Genomic DNA, 25,921 nt, shown 5'->3' on the forward strand with positions numbered 1-25,921 from the left:
CCTGTAATTAGATTACAAAATAATATCCCTGTAAACTAGAGTTATAATATTATTCCAAAACAACAGTTTCCACTATTTTCTACCCTTCTTTCTGGGTGTATCAGAGTTAGAGGCAAAGTTAAATGACTGCTGTGTTGTCATAGACATTCCAGGAACACAGAAGGGGTCTTTTGACAAAAGGAAATACCATATATTATGCATACAGTTTCCTTCTTCTCCTGTTTTTTTTCTTGCTCCAAGAATGGAATGTCCTTTTGTGTATCTCCAGCAGTCAGAAGTGGTATGGCATTCTACTTGAGTGGATCCATCATGTAGGAATTGTCTGGTTTTTATCTTGTCGAACATAAAACACAATGGCATTTGTTCAGGGACAGGTGTGCATTCCACTGTATGCTGTAAAGCTGTATTATATATTTAGCTGCATTTACCTTAGATAGTGAACAAACTTCAACACAGTGAAACAGAATTGTCTGCAACTTACTTATCATTCTCTCATTTTTCATTCTTAAAATTTATTTGCAAAATAATTTCTGCAAGTAATTGATGGTCTGTAGATTGTGCACAAAACTGTTAGTTTTGACTGGACATGCAGGTAGTACAGTATACCATACCCTGATTGGATGAGTGTAAGCAATGGTAAATCACTTTTCTGTTACATAAACCCTGGAATATGATTTCAACATTTTCTAATATTCATTTAAAATGTGCTCTCTTTGTAAACATTTCTGTCAATAAACTCATTTGCTCAGATATTCGTAGAAAATAAGCACAAAGGGGGTGTGAACACAAAAAGCATTTGAATATTTGCAGCATGTTTTTTGCAGCATTCACTTAGCTGTAATTCTAACACAGCCAAATTATGTACTGTCAGATTGTTAGACATGCATTTTACCTATGTCTGAATCACATATAAAGTCTTTTCCGTACTCAGTTCTTTGCCCAATGTAAATATGCCTAAAATTCTATACATACCACTTGAAAACATGGGAAGACAGCAGTAGAATGTCAGGCGAATCCCCCCACTGAAAATTTAATACCTGTCTATATTCAGGGCTTATCTCTCCAGTGCTACCAGAAACCATCCAAATTGACCCCATTTACAGGAGGACCCTCTCTTAGGAGACAAGCTGAAATGCTTTGGATTTCAATGTTCATAAAATACTTGTGTTACACAATTTGTGTAGAAAAAGCTCTGAACTTCATACTGTCTGTGTTTTGCATCAATTTTTATACTAAAGCACCAGCCTGGAAATTCTTCCTATAACATATATTTGCTGTGGAGTTTAATATTTGAAAGAGGGTAAAATTTTCAAAATTACTTTTGTTATTTAGGAGCCTTAATCCAATTAATTTTCAATTGGACTAAAGCTCCTATCATTTACACACTTTTGAAAATTTTACTCAAAGTTATTAACCAGCCTTCCAATGTATAAGCAAGAAACACCTATAATTTTTCTCAAACTCACTGGCCCAAATGTTAATACAATACATAGACGTGAACTAAACTATCAAGTGATCATATCACCTTTTTCAGTCTTTGGTGACAGTCATTGATGTTGTCCCAAGCTCACCTGGCCTTTAATTAAAATGAAGAAGAAACTTCAAAGAAATGTTGAAAGTTCTCAGTAATGTAACTCAGCGTGTTAGGGACAGAATCAGTGGCTTGTTCAATACCTTGTTCAATTAACTTGAATTTAATTACTTATTTTTCAGGTGTATGAAAATGGCAAAGACACAGGGGAGATCCTAGTTTATATCACCAAAAAAGAGATGGAGAATAACTGTAAGAGTCAACCCAGTGTTATGATGGAGAGGGTAAGTTTAGATCCACTTTTTGTCTTAAAGTATTAAGCAATGAAAATATTAAGAATGAAGATTTCAATTTTTATTCAGAAAAGTTGGACTCTTGTAGTTTTGATTGGTGAGTATTGAGAATGCTATAGAGCCTAAGTATCTTCTCCCTATATCTCAGACTCTGAGGTTTAGCAGTATACCCCAGACTATTATGTAGCATAGATTTATGCTTTCCCCATGCTTATTTGTAGGCATTTGCCTACATTAATGATATACTACTGACTGAACTCAGCATTCTGAGATACAGTGATGGCATTTACACAAGGAAAGGGCTCTCCGAAGAAGACTGACAACATCCATGCATCTGATGACCGTTACAGGGAAACCTGGGTTACTTACTGATGCCTGCTTATCCTGGCATTCCTAGCCTGTAGATCATTAATAGTCCAAACATGCTGGGTTGATCTACTTTTATCAGCAACCTGATCTTGAGTAGGAACCAGTGGATTTATCCCCTGCAGTGTTACCTTTGTTTATTCCTTGTAAAAACAAAGTGGTTTCTAGCAGAACGAGTATGTGCAAAATCTCTGTCCTACTCTGAAAGGCCATTTAACACCCTGTTGTGTTGTGTGTTCAAGTTCAGAACTTTTGCTTTTAGCTCCATTCCATTTGGTTCCTTTGTGGAATAGTTTGTTCCCTCTTGCAGTTGCTTTCACACAGAGTGTCTATGACCTGCACTATTATGATCAATAATTTTACAACCCCACCAAGTCTCACTAGGATTTCTAAATGCAATACAACCTGGTCATTTTTTCTGTCTGGCTACCTTATACATTTATGATTCTTCTCAGCTACAAATGATTACTAAATCTTGTGCTTGTCTATTCTCAATCAGTTGTTTTTTGGTACATACTGTAACTGTCAACATGTGTGATCCTTTATAAAACAAAGTAATAGCAGTATGTTAATAATGTAGAAAGAGTAGAACTTGTAGCATTTACACAAGCTGCACATCTAAATTCCTGGTGGTTGTTTGTCATCTCTACCCTGCTAAAAAAAGGGTAACTGTTTATGATCATGCATAATGTCACCTATACATTAATTTATCCGTCTCATAGGGTATGAGAGGATTTAACAGCTCTTAGATGGTGTACGCTCACATTGTTCCATTGAAGTAAATGGAGCTTTGTTTGGAGCGAAGTATTTGTCCTGTTTGTCCTGTTGTTTGTACAACACTCTGACAATATTAAGCACTCTATGAGTTCTAAGTGATGGTGTTATTACCATGAGCTGACCTTGAGACTAGAGTAACAATAGGTTTAGGAGGTTTCAGAGTAGCAGCCGTGTTAGTCTGTAATCGCAAAAAGAAAAGGAGTACTTGTGGCACCTTAGAGACTAACAAATGTATTTGAGCATAAGCTTTCGTGAGCTACAGCTCACTTCATCGGATGCATAGGTATTTTCAATTGTGTTATTTATAAGGGAATGTAGTTCTTGTGAAAGATATTCGCTTGGTAGTTTTGGAGGTGACAATCTAATTGTTCACAAACAGAGAATCATCTAATTTAATAACTGACTGGAGGGTTACCATGTTCACTATTGCTACAAAAGCAGCCATTAGTAGGCTTGTTGGTGCCCTCCAGGTTTCTCCTACGTATACATGGGAATTGAGACATAGCCCCAGTCTGCTGCTTCTGCTCCCTTTAGATCAGGGTCTCAGAATCAACAATCAACAGCTCTAATCCACAGACTACCACTTGGGAAGCACTCCACCTGTTAGGCCTGGTAGTATCCAGTGCAGCTATAGTCCAGTGGGTCTTTCTGCATACCAGATCATTACAAGTCCTGATCCTCTTCAAGTGGGATCATAATGGGACTTTAATCACCAATCTTTGCACATCATCCGAGTCCAGAGGTCCCTGAGGTGGTGGCAAAAACTAATTTAAGGAAAACCTTTGTTAGATGCAGCTGTGATAAAGATCTTCATTTCTCAGTAATAAGGGAAGCTCATATGTTTGTCAAACTTCTGCCAACGCAAATAATCTCCAACAGAATCCAGGAGAAACATAAGTTTTCTGTATCTGAGAGGTGCCAGGAAAGCCTTTAGGTGATCATATACTTTTTTTCCTACCACTGGAAAAGCAAGTGCCTCAAAGTGTGAAATATGATCATCTCCAGATGGATCATTCTAGCATCTTACAAGAAGGTTGGAAAATCTTCTTCAAGTCTCAGAGTGCACTCAACATGACCTGTATGCACTACTTGGGGGAAAACAGAGTATTCTTTGAGGAGATCTGCAGTGCAGCTACTCGGCAACATGTATGTTCTTTCACCAAACACTACAAAGTGGATATGGCTTCTTCTTCAAATGCTGCATTTGGTCAATAGGTCCTCCAGACTGCCATTCTTCACTGTTCCTTTATTTCATGCTGCTTTTTCCTCCCACTGTTCTCCATGGTTGGACTACTCACTGTACTCCCCAACTATCATTCCCAGACCAGAGGATTCCCTCTATGAGAGAATAGCCAATTTGATCTTACCCTAAATGTCTTCTTATAACAGAAGTATCCTCTGACCTTGTTTATTCTGATCCATGTAAGTAATTTAATATTTTTCTAATTGATTAGGGTTCTTACAAGTCTTGGAAGTTCCTGATATTCAGCTGTGGTGCAGTTCCTAGGCTCATACGAGAGGAATATGTAGGGTGCTAAGAATTCTTCAAATGGGTGCTTCTTTGCTATGGGCATGGTAGTTGAACAATCATGTCCCAGACAGACCTTTACGAGAAGATGTATTTGTAGTAAATTCAGGTTGTGATGTTGCCATTGCCTTGCCACAGTTTTTGGTCCTATTTTGTGAGTGAGAGGTCAGTTCACTGCACATACACATATATTCCTTGACTTCTTTGCTAAGGCTGCCAACAGGGGCCCGACTTCACTAGGGAGATTCTTAAAAATTTCCCACTGCTGCTAATACTGGTTCAGCTGTGTCAGTGTTAGCAACATTGGGAGCCCTAGTGTACACAGTTTGCTGGCTTCCAGCACTGTTTTAAGTAGTAAACTATTGCTTCTGTTAGACAGGCTCAGAGCTGTGCTGCATGACACAGTGTTATAATATTGGTGGCAGCCAGTGACCTGGCTACCCTAGGGCTGTCAACATTGCTAAGACAGACACTGGGCCTCAAGTGATGGTAGTCTTATGACTAGAATAGTCCTTTCAGAGCAGCTGGACTGAATGTAGCAACTCATTTAACTGAGATTCACTTTAAGCATCATCACCAGTAGTTAAAAATTCATAGATTTTAAAGCCAGAAAGGACCATTATGATGATCCAGTATGAGCTGCATAATACAAGTAATAGAATTTCACCCAGTAATTCTTACTTCAAGCCCATAAGTTCTGGTTGAGCTGCAGCGGGGTGGGCAAACTACAGCCCGCGGGCCGGATCTGGCCCCCCCCAGCCATTTTAAGCCAGCCCTCGAGCTCCCGCTCAGGAGCAGGGTCTGGGGTTTGTCCTACTCTGGCGCTCCAGCCAAGGAGCAGGGTTGGGGGCCGCTCCATGCACCTCTGAGAAGCCGCGGCCTGGCCCCCATCTGGTGCTCCAGCCAGGGAGCAGGGTCAGGGGCCGCTCCATGTGGCTCCCCAAAACTACACCGTGGCCCCCCTCCAGCGTGCTAACCAGGGAGCAGGATTGGGGGCCACTCCACATGGCTCCTGGAAGCAGCCACATGGCTCCCCTCTGGTGCTCCAATGGGAGCTGCAGGGGTGGTGCCTGCGGACAGGGCAGTGTGCAGTGTGCCATCTGGCCGCACCTCCGCGTAGGAGCTGGAGAAGGGACATGCTGCTGCTTCCGGAAGCCGCTTGAGGTAAGTGCTGCCTGGAGCCTGCACCCCTGAGTCTCTCCTCATGCCTCAACCCCCTGCCCCATCCCTGATCCCCCTCCCACCCTCTGAACCCCTTGATCCCAGCCCAGAGCACCCTCCTGCACCCCAAACCCCTCATCCCCAGCCCTACCCCAGAGCCTGCAACCCCAGCCGGAGCCCTCACCCCCCTCCCCTGCACCTCACTCCCTTGCCCCAGCTCAGAGCCCCCTCCTGCATTCTGAAGTCCTCATTTCTGGCCCCATCCCAGAGCCCACACCCCTAACCAGAACCCGCATCCCCTCCCGCACCCCAACCCCAATTTTCCAAGCATTCATGGCTCGCCATACAATTTCTATTTCCAGATGTGGCCCTCGGGCCAAAAAGTTTGCCCACCCCTGAGCTACAGCATATCTTTTTGAAAGTCATTCATTGATTTAAAGACTTCAAGTGAGAGTATGCATTGTATCATTAGGTAAGTTGTTTAACTAGTTAATTACCCGCACTGTTAAAAAATGTGCCTTATTTCTAGTCTGAATTTGTCTAACTTCAGCTTCCAAGCATTGTATCTTGTTGTATGTATGTCCGATAGCTTAAAGAACCCTTTAATATCAGAAATCATGTCCACATGTAAGTATTTATAGACTGTGATCAAATCAGCTATTAATCTTCTTTTGGGTAAATTAAATAGAGCTGCTTTAGCCTCTCACTATAAGGCATATTCTCCAAACCTTGAATCATTCTTGTAGCTCTTTTTTTAACCCCTTTTGAAGTGTGGACACCAGAACTGGACACAGTATTGTCCTCACTAGTGCCTTATACATAGATACCATCACCACTCTCTTCTTTGATATTCCTGCTACTGTTTCCAAGGATCCCATTAGTTCTGAACCAGATCATCCAATTAGGAGCTTATGTGCAGCTGATTATCCACAATGACTCCTTTTCAGAGTCATTGCTTTCTTGAGTACAATCCTCCATCCTGTTACTATGACTTGCATTCTTTGCTCATAGATACATGCAGGGGTGAAAGTAATATTAAACACTTACTGGTATGGGGGCTTGGCTCCGGGCCCCCAGAAAGGGTGGAGCCTTGAGCAGAAGGGGGGGGAAGAGGTCAGCCTCCTCCAGCCAGGCCATCCATGCTGCCTGGCCTGTGTTGCCTGGGGCTCCAGTGGCGATTTAAAAGGGCCCGGGGCTCTGGCCCCTGCTGCAGTAGCGGTGGTGTCCAGGAGCCCTGGGCCCTTTTAAATTGCTGGCCCCAGGGCAGCTGCTCCTTTTGCATCCCGCCATTGGCAGCCCTGCCAGTAAGGTCCCTATGGGGGGGTTGCTGATGGGTGGCGGCAAAAGGGGCAGCGACGTTAAAGTGCTGCCGGGGCAGCGCTTTAACATCGGCTGCGTAGGGGCTGGTACCGGCTTCTTACCGGTACGCCTGTGATGGGTTGGATCACAGAAACCCACTTTGGGACTGCAACCTGATGTGCTCAGACTACCTCTGAGCCCGTTTTCCCTGCCAGCTTGGGACTTCAGTGCCCGGCCTGGTTGTGCCAGACATGCTTGCCTGCTACAAACACAGACCCAGGTCTGAACCACGTCCCCCAAAAAGCTGCAGGCTTAACTGAAAACAGCTTAAAAAACCAGCACTCAGATACCCAACTCCCAACGGGGTCCAAACCCCAATTAAATCCGTTTTACCCTGTGTAAAGTTTATACAGGATAAAGTCATAAATTGTTCGCCCTCTATAACACTGATATAGAGATAAGCACAGCTGTTTGCCGCCCCCCCAGTTATTAATATATACTCTGGGTTAATTAATAAGTAAAAAGTGATTTTATTAAATACAAAAAAGTAGGATTTAAGTGGTTCCAAGTAATAACAGACAGAACAAAGTGAATTATCAAGCAAAATAAAATAAAACACACAAGTCTGTTACCTGAAATTGGGACAGCTAGTAAGTTTAGGGAGGAGTAATGACCCACCAGAGTCTGGCAGAGAGTAGCACGTTCATTATATTGATAGCTAAGTTCAAAAGAAGGGGGCCGGGGGGGTCACACTCACACTCGCATACTCACGCTCCCAGGACAGGCACGGCACTGGAGATGTCAGGATCCTTCAAGGTAAGTGTCCCATGGTGCAGCAATGGATGGTGTGATGAAGGTAAGTCTTCCCAAGGCATGATGGAATGTAACGCAGTGAACCATTGGCCAGGCGGTCTGGGCAAAGGGCCTTTACTGGAGGTACAACCTTGTGTGTACCCTCCTGGCCCCTTCCCCTTTTAAGGACCTGCTCCTCATGGCCTTTGACTAGAGATGACTTGGCTGCGTTCGGTTGGTCACACTTCACCTCGGGCAGTGTCCATGCTTTGGGCGTGTGATTGCTGCCTAGTTAGAGTTCCATATTCTTGTCTACCTAGGAGCTCTTCTGATCTTCTAGCTGTTCAAGCAGCCCATTCATTCCACAAGCATTCCAGGAGGTAGGGGGGAAAACCACTTCACAGGTATTAAAATAGGGAGAGGAGACAAAAGGTGGGGGGAAGTGTAACAGACCTTTTCAGCATACAGATCACTGCTGTTCCTACAACAGTCTAGGCCTAATACAGTAAGAAAGTGATTACAGATGAAATCTCACTCTCAGAGATGTTCCAACAAGCTTCTTTTACAGACTAGCCTCCTACTAGTCTGGGGCCAGCAATTACCCCCACCTCTGTAGTTACTGTTCTTTGTTCCAGTTTCTTTAAGGTATCCTTTGGGGGTGAAGAGGCTACCTCTTGAGCCAGCTGAAGACAAAATGGAGGGGCCTCCCAGAGCTTTATATAGTTTCTTTCTTGTTGGTGGAAACCCCTCCCTTCCCCTGTGTAGAATCCCCTCTACAAGATGGAGTTTTGGAGTCACCTGGGCAAGTCACATGTCCTTGTATGACTTAGTTCTCTACAGGAACGTTCAGAGAAAAGCTCAGATGTGAATTGGCATCTATCAAAGTCTATTGTCAGATTAAGTGTTTCTTGATTGGGCACTTACTGAGAACAGTCTTTTCTCAAGAAGCTGACCAATTGCTTCACTGAGGCTACTTAAAATCAAACAAGTATACAACCAATATTCATAACTTTGAATACAAAAATGATACATGCATACAAATAGGATGAATATATTCAGTAGATCATAACCTTTGCAGAGATATGTTACATGGCATATGTAGCATAAAACATATTACAGTTATGTCATATTTACATTCATAAGCATATTTCTATCAAACATTATAGGATGCAACGTCACAATGCCGTACTGGCCCGTATCATCCTACTTTCACCCCTGGATGTATGTATTAAAATGCATACTTTTCAAATGAGCTCAGGTTGCCAAATGATCCAGATTGTTCTGTAAACTGACTTGTCACTATCTTTATTTATTGCTCCACCAATTTTTGTGTCATTGGCAAATTTTTATCAGCAATGATTTTTTATTTTCTTCCAAATAATTGCTAAAAATATTGAATAACAATGGGCCATTAACAGATCTCTGCAAGACCCTATTAGAAACACCCTGTAATGGCTACAGAGTGATCTTCATCTTAGTCCCCTTTTAGTCCTTCTGGACTGCATCCTTTATAGGACATGCTTAGCTTCCTGCACTTCACACTGGGCAGTATGACATGATCCAATCACTCTGGTTTCCCAGCCTTATTAATGCCACAGGCCCAACTGCAGTTGGTAACTGTGCCGAGCAAATTGATTAAAGTGATTGGAAAACAGTGTCTTCAAAACAAAGCATTAGTTATTGATTTTTTATTCCTTCCCCCAAAGATACAAAGCACATAGAGTAAAGGGTTAAAAAAAAGGCCTCTACCCCTGGGTCTTTCTTACACCTTCATCTTTCTTTGTTGGCATTTGTAAATTCCTCTCAGCCCAGCTAACTCCTATCTTTGGATGGGAAAAGCAGACTGTCCTGCATGCATCATAGACTCACAGAATCATAGATTTGGAGACCAGAAGGGACCATCATGAAAATCTAATCTGACCTCCTGCACATTGCAGGCCACAGAACCTCACCCACCCACTCCTGTAATAGACCAATAACCTCTGGCAGGGTTACTGAAGTCCTCAAATCATGATTTAAAGACTTCAGGTTACAGAGAATTCACCATTCACTCTAGTTTGAACCTGCAACTGACCTGTGCCCCATGCTGCAGAGGAAGGCAAAAAACCCCACAGGGTCTCTGCCAATCTGATCCAGGAAAATTCCTTCCCGACCTCAAATATGGTGGTCAGATGGACCCTGCACATTTTGGCAAGACCGAACAGCTAGACACTTCGGAAAGAATTCTCTGTAGTAACTCAGAGCCTTCCCCATGTAGTGTACCATCACCGGCCATTGGGGATATTTGCTACTAGCAGTTACAGATCAGCTACAAGCCATTGTAGGTAGTTTCCCAACTTCTTTCCTTGTTTTTTTTTTTATTTACTTATATGGCTATAGAACTTTTTACTATTCGTTTTAATTCCCTTTTCAAAGTCCAACTGTGCTTGGCTTTTGGCAGTTCTCACTTTTCCCCTACAGTTTCTGACCTCCAGGAGGTAGCTTTCATTCATGATCCATCCCATCTTCTATTTTGCTTTCTCTTACTGGCCTTGAGATGCTTGCTCATTCAGCTTGGTCTGCAGCCCTTTCCTATGAATTTTTCAGATACTTCCTGCAACTTTGAAAAAGTAATTCCAAGCCTCCTCTACATTCAGATCCTTGAGTTCTTCAGTCCAGGTCAGTCAGTCCACTTCCCTAACTAATGCCTTTAATTTTTTAAAGTTTGCCATTTTGAAATCAAGGACCCTAGTTGCAGATCTGATCACTCGAACCAAGGTTGTCCCCTACAAACCAGTTCTTCTATGAGATCCTCACTACTCACCAATACCAAATCTAAAGTGGCATCAACTCTTGTTGGGTCAGTGACTATCTGGTGAAGAAGTCTGTCAGCTATCACATCCAAGAAAATCTGGGCCCTACTATTAGTAGCATTTGTCCTTCAATCTATATCTGGGAATTTAAAGTTTCCTATAATCACAAAATTCTCAGTAGTATTTATTTTATTAAAAACATTAAAGAGGTCTCTATCTATATTTAAACTGATCCTGGGGGTCTGTAAAACACCCCAAGCACTATCCCAGGGGAACCTCTGATAGCTTTCTTCCCCAAAGTGATTTTGACTCAAATAGATTCTGTTTTTATCCATGCCTTTACTTCTAATTTCTTTACAGTCTCTGCATCATTACTATATAATTCTACTGCACCACCTTTACCTTTATTTCTCTCTTTCCTGAACAGCACATAATCTTCAGTACCTATACTCCAGTCATGACTACTATTCCAGCATGTTTCTTTTACCCCTATAATATCTGGTTATTATAGAACTGCACCAGTAGTTCTAGTTTCTCCATTTTGTTACCCAGTCTCCTTGCACTGGTGTACAAACATCTTCTTTCTATCTGCTTGGCTTTGCCCAGATTCCTCACCATTCTGTGTGTGTGTGTGTGTGTGTGTGTGTGTGTGTACTCAAACCCTCCTTCCTTTTCCAGCATCACTGAGACTTAGGATCTCCTGTGATCCCAGGTTCAGCCCAGAAAAGGTAAACTTGTCAACCTAGCTATGGATGGTTTCCTCAAAAACCTTTTCTTTTCCATTTTTTAATTTCCTGTTTGGTTTCTCCCTTCACAGCCTCCTTTGATTTAACTCTGGCATTCAGGCAGGATCATATCACCCAGATAGACTGAGGTGCTATTGATAATTGATAAAGATATTCATAAAGATAATACAGATATTGCCCATTTCTCCACATGCCCAGTAGATGATTCCCCATTTACAGTTACTTTTTGAGATCTATCAGTTAGGCAATTTTTAATCCATTTAACATAAAGTACATTGATTTTGGATAGTACTAATTTTTAATCTGTCTGCAGTACTAAGAGAAAGGCCTTACAGAAGCCTAATTTGCATTGACACAGTTTCCTTTTTCAACCATACCTGTAATATCAAAAAATCAAGTTTATTTGACACAACCTATTTTCCATGGAGCCATGTCAATTGACATTAAGTATGCTCCCATTCTTTAATTCTTCACTGTTATCGCGTATCAGTCTTTCCATGATTCTGCCCAGCATCCAGTGTCAGGCTAACTTCCTTATAGTTATCCTGATCATCCCATTTACTCTTTTAAAATTATAAGCACATTAGATTTATTTCCAGTCCTCTGGTATTTCCTCAGCATTCTAAGATTTGTTAAAAATCAACATCAATGTTTGAGAACTCCTCAGTCAATTCTTTTAAAACTCTTTGGTGATAAATTGGTAAAATTTGTAATAGTTTTTAGTTGCTATCCATCTGGACTGAAAGCAAATGATTGAATGGAAACAAATAGTTAAACAAATGTTTGGACTAGATATTAAAATGCAGTATCCCATTAACAGTCCCTTTAACCATACATTTCCCTTCATGTCATGCTTACTTTTCTGAGGACAGTGATCCTAGCTAGGAACAACCAAGTGACCAAGATTCTGTGCCTGCAGTTAAGGAGATGTAATTTAACTCTTTCATAAATTAAACAATATGCTTTGTTTTATATTAATGTTACCAATACTGCAGTATAGGAACACAGTAGGATTTGTGCATTATATCAGAAAAATGTGGGTTTACAATTGAAATAGATAAATGTGAACATCAAAATGATCCACATTATATATTTTGTACTATAGTAACAAAACTAGGTGTACTATAATACCATGCTCACTCACTAGCCAGGGGTGTGTCTTTGATGGGTCCAGGACAATGAGGACAATCTTCTCTGCCCTCACCAGGTGGGCAGGGAGGGGGAGAGCTCAAGTATGAGCAGCTGAAGCAGTACTACACGTGATCCCCTAGTTCTTCCTCCCCCTCCTGATGGCCTACAGCATGTGTATATAGGTGAGGGGAAAGGTGCCACTTCTTTCTTGTTTCCCTACACCCTCTGTTAGTCCCACCCCCTTCCCTCCCTGCCGCATGGTATCCAGATAGTGGAGACAGTTCTGCCCACTTCTGCTGTCGTTGGTCAGTGGACCTTGATGGGTCAGCTGATTGTGTCTTGCCTGGTGGTGGGTGGGAGGGGATTCTGTTTGTTGCTGCTCTCAAGAAGCCATTTTGGACTCTGTTCCAGACCTATCCTCTTCACCCTTTCCTTATCTGGTGAGCTTGATCACTTATAATGCTGGGAGCGAGGCTGATCACCGAATTTTGTTTGGAATCTGAAAGGAATTTTTCCCAGGCAAAAATGGCAAACTGCTGTATAGGGTTGTTTTTTTCACCTTCCATCCTGCATCCCTGAAAGTCCAATTTTGGGGATTAAATAACATTTGTATTAACTTTGGTGGGTTCCAGTGCAGTTGCTGCATTAAAAAGGGTCCAATGTGATGTCCATATAACACAGTGGTAGTTTAGGCATGTGCCCAGAGCACAACATTGCATGGCGAGAGGTTATGTCTCCATGTTTCATGCATCATGTGGCTTCCCTCATCTCATTTATCCTACCTCCTGTGCGGAGGAGTCTGTCTTTCCTCTTCTTGTGTAAGCAGTGCTTCTCTGTCTACACCGCAATCTATTTCTGTGCTAGGAGGCTTGCAGTGTCTGTGTACACAGGCTTTGTATCTACACGTAAGGCAAAGTGTCCATACCAATGTCTAAGCATTTCGTCATGTTAAATTATCTGTACTCAATGATCACCTCTCCAGCACAACCAGAGACCACTCCAAATTGCTCCTAGATAGAGCAGCATCTTCTCTTAGAAGAATGGCTTAAATGGTGTAGACGTCAATGCCCCTACTGCACCCAGTGCAGATATCCTATGAGTTGTTGCAGAGGAAACTGCACTTTCCATAGTTCTGTGAATTACTTTAAACGTTTATGTTAAAACACCAGACAGAAGTTAAATATAATAAACTTTACAGACCTTATTCTCATTAACACTAAAAACCTTTTACATTCCTCTGGCAATGTAGAGAGGCCTTAAATTAAGTGTAAATATAATTGATTCCCACATTAAGACCTCTTTACAGTGCCAGAGCTGTGTAAAAGGAGTTTCAGTGTAAATAAGAATCAATCTCTGGATGCTTATTTCATCTATGCCTAGGGATAACTGGCAGACAGGTCAATAATTCAGCTACAAGTCACCTACATTGAAAAAACTGTTTTCATCAAGTATTTAAGTGTTTGCTTTCAAAACAATAATTAAATGTGTTTTAAACTTATGGGATTTCCTTCATCTTTTCAAAAAGAATTCTCAACTCTATTAAAAGTCCCACCTGAACAGCCAGATTTCCTCGAGTGTCCTGTTTTAGCGGATTGTGAAACTAGTCAACGTCTAAGTTTGGAAAAAAATTGACAAAAATCTCCAAGTACATTAACCAGGATCCACTGTTTGCCAAGTATTTAGTCACCTCCTTATTTGCCACATACTTTTAGTTCTTCCTTCTCCCCAGCCTACTCAAGTTGGACAAGTAAAAAGAAAAAGTGCTTAAATGTATAATTTGGCATAAAGAATAAGCAGTTACTGAGAACTTTTATCTCATGCTCTGACTTCCGCTGCCTGCCTCCATAATGAGCATGCATCTTTAGTGTCTCCAATAGGTGCTAAAGGAGCAACTCAGTGTTGTGTTCAATTGTAGGAGCTGGCAAGGAAGACAGAATGTGTGTGTCTGTGCAGGGAAAGTGCTTTTCTGTAGGCAGAGTGATAAAAGGGAGGGGGAGTGGAATGAAGTGACTACAATATTTAGCAGTACTTGTGGCACCTTAGAGACTAACCAATTTATTTGAGCATAAGCTTTCGTGAGCTACAGCTCACTTCATCGGATGCATACTGTGGAAACTGCAGAAGACATTATATACACAGAGACCATGAAACAATACCTCCTCCCACCCCACTCTCCTGCTGGTAATAGCTTATCTAAAGTGATCACTCTCCTTACAATGTGTATGATAATCAAGTTGGGCCATTCCAGCACAAATCCAGGTTTTCTCACCCTCCGCCCCCCCCGCCCCCCCCACACACACAAACTCACACTCCTGCTGGTAATAGCCCATCCAAAGAGACCACACTTTGGTCACTTTGGATGAGTCACTTTGGATGGTCTATTACCAGCAGGAGAGTGAGTTTGGGGGGGGGGGGGGGGCGGAGGGTGAGAAAACCTGGATTTGTGCTGGAAATGGCCCAACTTGATTATCATACACATTGTAAGGAGAGTGATCACTTTAGATAAGCTATTACCAGCAGGAGAGTGGGGTGGGAGAAGGTATTGTTTCATGGTCTCTGTGTATATAAACGAAAGCTTATGCTCAAATAAATTGGTTAGTCTCTAAGGTGCCACAAGTCCTCCTTTTCTTTTTGCGAAAACAGACTAACACGGCTGTTACTCTGAAACCTACAATATTCAGGGGAACCATTACTGTGCCTTGAAATGGCAAATTGCCCACAGAATTTGCAGTCCAGTAATGTTTGCCGCAGAACTGATCTTGAAGGTGCAGAAATTTGGAAAGGCCCTGACTACATGGCAGAAATGAAGACTGAAGTGCAGTCATGTAAAATCAAATAAAGTTCACAAATGGAGATGAGAACCAACTTCTGAAAAAGAAACAATGCAATACATAAAAATCTTATATTCACAGAGGAGCTAATTATGGCTAATCTGGCAGGGGCAAGTTAACAGACATAGTACAGAAATTGTTAAATGAGGCTTGCAATATTATTGTTCAGCTATTGATCACCTATGGTTTGGCAGGAGGGTGGAGAGCACTCATTGTAAAACTTGAACAAGCTCAGTAAAAACATGAGCAAAACGTAGCTTCAAATGTAGGCAGGAAAAACATAACCTTTATAAAGAGAGCTGTTATAGTAAGTAGAAGCTAAATGCTTGTTCTGTACAACTGTCACATCTGCTTTTAGTTTCTGTGCCAAAGGGTCAGAGCTCAATCATAATCCTGTTGCACCCCCTGCCGGTTAAAAGCCTGTGCTCATTTTGTTATTTTACACTGAGATAAACATTGCAGTCATTTCACACTTCTTTTAACATTCTATATGAATTTAATTATCATTTGTTTGGACTTCATTTGTTATGGAGTACAAACAATTTATTACAGATGTTCACATTTTTAGTTTATTTATTTGTTTGCTTTGTTCTTGCCAGCTGCTGCATATGATTCACAAAAAACTACAATATTCAGCAGACTTCAAACCAACAGGCCTCAATCTTATTCCTGCCCGGCTTTTTGATGAGAAAGGACAAGAAATTAAAAACCCACTTTTACTGAAGAATGAGCAAAAAATTTGGGTTTCTTATGGTAAAGATTACAGGTAAGAGCTAAATGTTTATCTGTGTGACAGTCAGCAATCTTTTCGTTGTCAACCTAATGTAAGAGGAAGTTTGATAACCTCCAGGTAAAACCCCTTTTATTTTTATTTTAAATTCCAAGAAAATTTCAGAGGTCTTGTTTGCGGCAGTATTGTTTGTGGAATATGACATCTCTGTCTCTGACTTTCTGTCTTAATGCCTTGTCATAGCTCTTGATGTCTGCCTGTCAGCACAGCAAGAGGGATTTTTTCATGTCTGAATAGTCACCTTAATGATAGCAGATGGAAACACCACAGGGGGTCCAAGCCCATCACACTGTCATTGTCACAGACTGCCCTGACCTGTTTCCACTCCTCTATTTTTTTGTCCCTTTTTAAAGGAGAAATGGATGGTAATTGAAAAGGATCTTAAGCAAGATTTATGAAGCAGTAGACAACATCATTCCCCACTACCTCTCTCTGATTTCACAAATAAAGTCTTAACCTCTTAAGCACCAATGATGGTAGAGTGAAAGATAAATTGATAAAGTTTGTAAAGACTGGGCTACCAAAGTTTTTTAAAGGGGATATACTTTGGTTGTGTTATCTCCTAATAATTTCTGGAGATGTTTGAGGGGTGCTTAACTTTTTAGATTTGTTAATTCCTGGAAAAAATTATCTTATTTCCTGAGGAAAAAGTGGCTGCGCTACGAATTTATTCACTGCTGTGCTAGCCTGTTGAGATCTTGTTGAACTATGGTGAAATTATGTGTATTGACAGGACACATCTGGGATCATGTCTAAAACTAGTTGTCAAGGACCTTAAGCTCATTGTTGTACTGTATGAGCAATTGAAAATTACTTTCTCAATTAAGTTAATATAATTTGATGCTTTCTTGTGGTTAAACTATAACCAGGTAGAATTGAGTTTAGGATTTTTGATCATTTTTGTTCAGAAGAACTGAACAATCATCATGGTTGGTAATTGCAAATCAATACAGCAATAAAATGCTGAAGGAGAATTTTAAATATATGTTGTACAGTACGGTGTTTAGTAGTCCAGTTTTGTTCATTACTCTGGAAAAAATTCAAGAGCTAGAGAATTATTTTGATTGTAACTAAGCCCAAAGTAGTGAGGGGCTGTGATGTTAATGCACTAAACTTATTGTAAATTCAGAAGTGTAAAGAATATCTGGAACACTGATTTGAAAATAACGTTGAACATGTTTAACACATTGCAGAAAATCTGTTCCAGGTTTCAACAGACTTTTAAATAAAAAGTACTTAAACATGTTTTAGCTCAAATAATTGACGGAATACTTGCTAAAGATATTGTGAGTTTTATCACTAGCAACCTTGAAGACAATCTAATTACATTGTGACTAGAATACAGCTGCATACTTGGAATCAGTGATAACTTCTGAAGTGTTATCAATTATTGACTAATTTACTAAGTACCTTTTGTAGTTACTTAGAAGCAGATTAAAGACGAATAATTTGATTAAATCTATGGTGACATCATATTTTTTATTTTGAAATGGACAAAGTGATAAAGAAGCAGAAAGAAAATTAGAATAATCCAATGAATAACGTTACGTGGAATATTGTTTTTAAATGAGAATAAGACACATAGGGTCATATTTTAAAAGGTATTTAGGTGCCTAAAGATGCAATTAGGTTCATAACAGGATTATCAGAAGTGCGCAGGTGCGTAAATTCCATTGAAATCAAAGGGAGTTAGGTGCCTAGGTTTGAGAGTCCCATTAGATGTTTATCCACATCTTTAAGCATCTAAATATCTTTACGGATCTGGATCCTAATTCTTAGCTGGTCAAGACCATGATATTTATCTAGAATCCTACAAAACACAGACTTAATGTTGGCATTTTCTAACTATTTGGGCTAAGTATTTCCTGTATTCAGACTGGTAAAACACTATGAAACACATCCAGGCAAAACTCCCATTGAAGTCAATAATTGAATAGTCATTTATCAATACTTCGGTCTGTTTTACTGATAAGATTTAGCAATTATTATGAGTTTTTCTGGGGGCTTACATTTTGAAACTTAATCAGCTATTTCCAGCATTTTAGCATGATTTTACAAGCGTTTAAAACAGTTCACTGTTTCCATTAATTATTGTCAAGGAAGCAGTTTGCTTATCTTCTTCTCTTTGATATCTGTGCTTGAACTGTGGCTAGCACAATATGACTCCTATTCTGACTGGGATTTTGGGCACTGCCATAGAATACATTATTAATAGTAATAATAAAACTTGCTGTGCAGTCAGAAAACTGTAAAATATACAAGAGATAATATAAACTTCATATGTAAAGTTTTGCATACAGCTCATATTTACTTATACATATTCAGCATCAGTTAAGAACACAATCTTGTGATAAGAAAAGGAGTACTTGTGGCACCTTAGAGACTAACAAATTTATTAGAGCATAAGCTTTCATGAGCTACAGCTCACTTCATCGGATGCATGCAGTGGAAAATATAGTGGGGAGATTTTATATACAGAGAACATGAAACAATGGGTGTTACCATACACACTGTAACAAGAGTGACCAGGAAAGGTGAGCTCTTACCAACAGGAGAGCGAGGGGGAGGGAACCTTTTGTAGTGATAATCAAGGTGGGCCATTTCCAGCAGTTTACAAGGGGGAAATAAACAAGGGGAAATAGTTTTACTTTGTGTAATGACACATCCACTCCCAGTCTTTAGTCAAGCCTAAGTTAATTGTGTCCAGTTTGCAAATTAATTCCAATTCAGCAGTCTCTCGTTGGAGTCTGTTTTTGAATTTTTTTTGTTGAAGAATTGCCACTTTTAGGTCTGTAATTGAGTGGCCAAAGAGATTGAAGTGTTTTCCAACCGGTTTTTGAATGTTATAATTCTTGACGTCTGATTTGTGTCAATTTATTCTTTTATGTAGAGATTGTCCAGTTTGGCCAACGTACATGGCAGAGGGGCATTGCTGGCAGATGATGACATATATCACATTGGTAGATGCGCAGGTGAACGAGCCTCTGATAGTGTGGCTGATGCGATTAGGCCCTATGATGGTGTCCCTGCCCCCTCCCCCCCCACACACACACTCCTGCTGGTAATAGCTCACCTTTCCTGATCACTCTTGTTACAGTGTGTATGGTAACACCCATTGTTTCATGTTCTCTGTATATAAAATCTCCCCACTATATTTTCCACTGCATGCATCCGATGAAGTGAGCTGTAGCTCACGAAAGCTTATGCTCTAATAAATTTGTTAGTCTCTAAGGTGCCACAAGTACTCCTTTTCTTTTTACGGATACAGACTAACACGGCTGCTACTCTGAATCTTGTGATGAATACCTATTCAAGTTCTCTTATTTTTCCTTTCGCAAACAAAAATCTATTTTTTGTTTCAATACTAATTCTTTACACTTCTACTCTGCTGGGAACAGGGTTATGTCAGATTTATGGCAAGTCTCTGGATGTACAGCGCAATCTGAAAAAGTAATTGAGTAGTTTATTGATGACATTTCACTTTTCCTATGTATTATGACAGATTAAATTTCTGTACAAACAATTCCTGTATATAACTGTTTCACCCAAAACTGAACTTGTCACTGGCTTCATTCTTGGAATAAACAGAAAATACAACCATTGTTTTCAGTGAATATTCTAGAAAATGGCTTCTCTTAGCCATTCTTTTATACATCTTCTAATTGCCAGCTTTAAGTTAACGTAGTATAGTATTTAATAATTTCCATAACAATGGATAATAAACTACAACATGATAAATAACAATTGAAATGTATATTAGTCTGATTTTAAAAATAATTTTGCTTTTTCTAATTTCTCAAACTCTTGCTTCCCTCAAAAGCAGAGTAGGAGAGTATGCAAATAGCATACATTTCCTTATATGTGTGTTTTGACACATTTTTAGAATTGTTGGTCAGTGTATTACTGTTTTCTTTGTTTAAAGTGACACTGACAACTCAAAACTGGCTAATTTCACCAAAATGAAATAAAAGTATTTTTGTTAAGTTCAGCTGCCCCCTGAATACCTCTTACATTAAAAAAAAAAACATACATACCACAAACTCTTAGCCAGGAGCTCTGATTGAATGTGTTTTTTCCTTTGTTGCTATATAAAAGACCCAAATGAACAACTGGAAATTGATTCATTGTTTCCACTGTACAGTCAAACTATGAATATACAAAAGTGCTATCAAATGCACAAAGTAAACAAATTAGAAAAGAAATAGAGAAAATATATTTATCTCTAATTTATTTCAGTTTACTTATTCTAGTTGTTACTTGTAAGTAAAAATATTAATATGGAAATAGGATTTTAAAAGTTGACTGTGTCCCTTTAAAAGAAACTTTACTAATAAGAGTATAAATGTGAATGTTATTCATGCTTTATTAGATTTTAATGTAATGTTGCTTACAACTATGAGACCTATAAAGGAATATATCAGTTTAAGGATTGATCTATTAGTCACAAACCTCACTGGATTTCTCCTATTAAGGTTCAGCTAATTAAACAAACTCGTATTTATTATTGTATTTTGACAAAATAATACATAATTTGTCTCTGTTTTATCAAAATATATTTATATTATTTAGTTATTGTTCATGAACATTGATCTACAATCTTATTCAATTATCCTTAGATGATTACCTGGGTGCTGATCATAATACTGATTTCTTTCTCCCCAAATAGTTATTTATTCCAGTAGAAGAGCTAATTTTGCAAGACTAATTCAATTTGGTTGCTGTCCATAACCTATAGGTTAATAAAGACAAGAAGATGGCTGGGGAGAGAATTAGTATCTGAGATGGAAGCACCTGAACTAAAGACTAAAGCCAGATTGGCTACTAGATTACTAATAAAAGAAAAGGAGTACCTGTGGCACCTTAGAGACTAACAAATTTATTTGAGCATAAGCTTTCGTGAGCTACAGCTCACTTCATCGGATGTGCATCCAATGAAGTGAGCTGTAGCTCACAAAAGCTTATGCTCAAATAAATTTGTTAGACTCTAAGGTGCCACAAGTACTCCTTTTCTTTTTGTTGATACAGACTAACACGGCTGCTAGTCTGAAACCTAGAAGTTCTTTCCGACATATAAAATGCAGGGGTTTTAATATTTTCTGTCTTTGTTCTTTGAACAGCATTTCCATTATGTTCACTGCCTTTGTATGTATAATCTCATTATTGTTTTTGAAGCTGTGTGATTTCGTTTCAGAAAGATCAGCTTTGATTTTATTTCCATTTTGCAGGTCTCCCTTAAACCGTGTTCTAAGTTTGACCTTTGACAGAGTGACTGCAGCTGAAAAGGATGGTATCACAGTTATTTATAAAACTCTTCTGGATCCTAATGTTGATCTGCTGCCTGGATGTGACAAGTATATTAACTTCTGCTTTTTCAAAGTTCTCTGAAACCCTAAATCCAAGATTACAGAGAAAGAAAGGGAGACATATAGAGGACGATTAAAATGTTGAAAAGCTAGTCTGCAAATCTTCCTATAAATGTGACAATTTCTAGCATTATTTCCGTGCACAGTACAACACATCAGTACTTCATCATCAGCTCTTAATGAGGTTTCAATAGTTGTAAAAAAATAAATTTATTATACCTCATCCTTCAAATTTTACAAGATGTGACTAAAATAAGTAGGAGGCTGTTATCCATGTTTTTTTCTGCAACAGTTTAATGGGTAATTTCAATAAAGTAGTATTGAGTCTAGTGGCGGATTAGCCACTGGGCCAACGGGCCATGGGGCTCCGGAAAAATGTGTGCCCCTGGCTGGAACACTGGGCGGGCCAGTGGAGCGGAACAAGCCCCCACGCCCCGACCCCACTCTCCAGCTGGAGTGCCAGGCAAGTGGGGAAAGCCATCGCGCCCTAACCCCATTCCCCGGCTAGAGTGACGGGCAGGCAGGTGGAGCGGGGCAAGCTCCAACTCCCTGACCCTGCTGTCCTCACTTCCTGGCAGGAGTGCCGGGTGGGCATGGCAAGCCCCTACCCCAACCCCATTTCCCCGGAGGAGTGCTGGGGCAGTGGATGGGGAACGGGGGGGAGGGGGACTGCAGGCAGAAGAGGTGGGGAGGTGCCCCCACTTGCTCTGGCCCGGGGTCCCACAAAACCCTAATCCACCCCTGGTTGAGTCACTAATATATTTTAGTTCCAGTACTCTTATTGAAATATAAATATAAATAAAAGACTTTGCATTTACGTTTGCTAAAATGCATTTTAAAACATTTACCTATTAAACATTTCATTTTAACATGTTAAAATGCTGAAAATAAAAGTAGTCAGGTAAATAGCTGCTTGTGCATTTTTCAATACTTTATGTAAATTTCATATTCTGGGCCTCGTTACTGGAAACAGTTATGCACATGAGTAAATAACATTAAGCATGTGAGTAGTCCGATTCAATTTAAAGAGGTTACTCACCTGATCAAGGCTACTCAATTGCATAAATGTCTGCAAAATCAGAGCCTATATTTCCACCATTACATGTGCATATCAATTTAAAAATTTTAATTAGGACTAACTGTCACAATCAAAAATGCACTTCACTCTGCTGATTCTGCAGCCTGCCTTCCGATCCCTACTCCATAACAATAGCAGCCTATCAAATTTGTTCCTCTTTTATTCTCTGTTGGTACTGCCCACCTTTCTGCCTACTGCAGAATTGTTAAGGTCCACCAAAGTACTGATGCCTCTCTCTGAGAGGCTTTAGCTACAGCTTCCATTTCGCTGTAGCCTCCAGATCCTGCTGTCCCTTATACACCCACTGTTGCTTGGATGAGATAGGAGGGACAGGAAAATAGGGAGTCTTGCACCACATGAGAAACTTTTATATGTGGGATGTCTAAAGTGTATCACTACATAAGCATAAACATTTATATAATCATGTAGACTTAAAATGTGTAGATCAGAGCTAATTTTATTTCTGATTTTATATCAGTAGGGGGTAACATCTCCTTTTCATATAACAAAGGGACAACCTAAAAATGAAAATGTGCACAGTTTTGTTGTCCTGTTAATTTACTTCCCATTACACAAAAATTGTGGTTTTTTACAAATATTGGGTGAAATCTGGGTCCCATTGAAGTCAATAGCAAAACTCTCGATGATCAGGACAACCAAGGATTCCCCTTCAGGCAAAGAGCCAGCAAAGTTGGGTCGGTATCACCCTCACTGCCCCCACTCTGCAGCTCACTGTGTAGGGCGGGTGTTAGAAATGTGACTAGGAGATAGAATGTGGTTGGATTGTTGCTGTACTCCAGTGATTCCTGTGTTTTGAAATGGCCATTACTCCTGCCATCATTAAAAGCAATCTTGGAACTGCTTTAAGTTGCACTAGGGGTCAAATTAGTCCATGAATGGCCTCTGATAAGGAGAGAGCAAAAGTAGTATAAAACCATCTTTTCTCTACCACTTTGGGTTCCTTGCACCAAGTACAATTTGGTTGGATCACACAACTGGGACTAAAGTGTCAAAATTTTGTCCATTGGATTTTAGGTTTAACTTTGATTTAAGACTCTGTATAATTTATAATATTTAAATTAGCACACCTTCTACTAAGCATTGCTTTTTCTTTTTTACTGGTTGTAAGTATTAATTATATGCTAACACACATTTAACATATCTGAAAATATGTAATTTTTATTTTAAATATAGAAGCTGTAGTAGTCTTAAAATAAAAAGTCCCAATAAAGAATCTTTTAATGACTTTGTTTATTCTCAGTTGGGAAACTTGTACAGAATTTCCAGACAACTTCCAGTGCACAAACCACCAGACACTTCAAAACTTGGAAAAGGTGGACATGGATAGCCATTTTATACAATACAAGGTAAGCATATTCTTTTGTGTTAGCACAAAATTGTTACAAGATTAAGTATGACTTTTTATATACCTGATCTTCACTTCCTATTTTGTGCAAGTTAACATTTTGAATGTTCCAATTCTATTGATGTAACAAGTCTCCCATAAATGCAAACACTCCAAAGGTTAACATATTTACATCCTTGCTTTTTACAATAGATTTCTAAATGAAAGAAAATCCAAATTATTAGTCTAATATAAAGAAAAGGAATACTTGTGGCACCTCAGAGACTAACAAATTTATTGAGCATAAGCTTAAGTGAGCTGTAGCTCATGAAAGGTTATGCTCAGATAAATTTGTTAGTCTCTAAGGTGCCACAAGTATTCCTTTGCTTTTTGCGAATACAGACTAACACGGCTGCTACTCTGAAACTAGTCTAATATAGTAAGTATTATTTGGTGCTTATATTTTGGTGGTGTTTGTGTAAATTTCGAGTTCAGAATTTCATTTTGATACTGTAATTTTTGTTTGCATTTAAAGTACTGTGATACAGAAGGAATAAGCATATAAGCCTCACTTATCAAATCAAGTATATCTGGTAACTGAAAAAGTAGACCCAGGTCCTAATCTAATATATTCATATAAAACCTCTTGTCTTGCCTGAGTAAAGTCATCTTGATTGTTCAAATCATTTAAATTAAGTCAGTTACTGTAACTACTTTAAGTTTATTTTGAAAAGTGAATAGAGTACAACTTTAAAGCTGTCATGCACCTTTTTACATTGAGTCAGTTAAAGATTCTTCACACAGATTCTTCACAAACGAAGAGGCAGCTTAGTCCAGAGGGGAAGGAAGTGGCCTGGGCTTAAAAGACATGCATTCTATTCTTTACTGAACCACTGACTGGCTGTGTGATCATGGGAAAGTCACTTTACTTCCCTGAGCCTGTTTCTTCTTCCACATGTTGTCTTTCTTGTCTATTTAAAATGTAAACTCCTTAGAGCAGGGATTGTCTCTCACTTTAGACAGTGCCAAGCACAGCATTGTGATACAAATAATAATATTGAGACAAACCTTGTTCCTGACCCCCAATGGCAAATAAAGTTCAGTTGACAGCAGAACTGCACCAGTTCTGCTGCAATGGGGGAACACAGACATGATGCCGGGAGAGGCATTTAGGGGAGCAATCTGCACCAATCTGTATTCTGCAGGGCTTCTTCTGTGACAATGCAAAGCGTTGTTTTCTGTGGAGTGGGGCAACAGCATAGTTTACTGTGTTTAAACTATGGTTATCTAAAGCACCATTTTTATGTTACCTGATATTGTTTATATATTAGCATGATGTATTGATCATGCTTCTAGTGTCTGGTATAAACAGGTTCCAAAGTGACCTTGAGATGCATAAATCTATAGATCAGCAATAGGGTAAAAGATAAAACATCTGAATACTACTACTAACTACCTACAATAAAATATGAGAAACAAACCTTAGGAGAAAGAGAATGGGATAGTTAATATAAGCTTAAAAACTACAACTGTACTAACCTATTGTGGCTTATCCATTCTGAAACAGGGTGAGAGCATTCAACAATTACACATCTGGGGGTGAACAGTGTATTGTGAATGATAATTTGATATTCTCAAGAGAGACTCCTTTAAAGCTAAATTCAGGGCAGAGATGCTGGATATCTACAGTATTGTGTATTTGCGAACCTTGGAGCTCAATGAGGTGCAGAAGACACTAAGAAGATTACACAGTAAAAAGGAAAAGGCTCAGATGTTCTGGATACATACACTTAAAAATTGCCTTCAGATATAGATATTATTGCTCAACCCCTAGCTGTTACTTGTCAATAGAAGATTAAAAATAAAACATTTCCCACTGAGTAGAATTTATGACATACAATCCCAAAGCGTACATCTGGGGCTACAGATAACCCTGACAATTACAACCTGTTGCTCTTTTGTCACCGGTGAGGAAGATTGGCCTGTACATCAGCAAGGTGGGATAGATGGCCATCAGCAGATGTCATCCTTGGGCACTTTCTCAGGTCAGGTTATTTGTCCATTCACACTGCTTTTGTGGAATTCATCATATTGTACT

The 25,921-nt window shown here is 39.6% G+C and overlaps 1 protein-coding gene across 1 annotated transcript in view; it reads left to right on the forward strand.

The window, feature by feature from the left end:
* The window catches only part of DCDC1 (doublecortin domain containing 1), a 411,407-nt gene that overhangs the window by 202,092 nt on the left and 183,394 nt on the right, over positions 1-25,921 (forward strand). The window contains 3 exon segments of the mRNA XM_077819961.1: positions 1,714-1,815; positions 15,847-16,013; positions 23,740-23,845. Coding sequence (XP_077676087.1) covers positions 1,714-1,815; positions 15,847-16,013; positions 23,740-23,845 — 375 coding nt within the window.

The sequence above is a fragment of the Eretmochelys imbricata genome, chromosome 6 (genome assembly GCF_965152235.1).
Source record: "Eretmochelys imbricata isolate rEreImb1 chromosome 6, rEreImb1.hap1, whole genome shotgun sequence".
NCBI classification, from domain to species: Eukaryota; Metazoa; Chordata; order Testudines; family Cheloniidae; genus Eretmochelys; species Eretmochelys imbricata.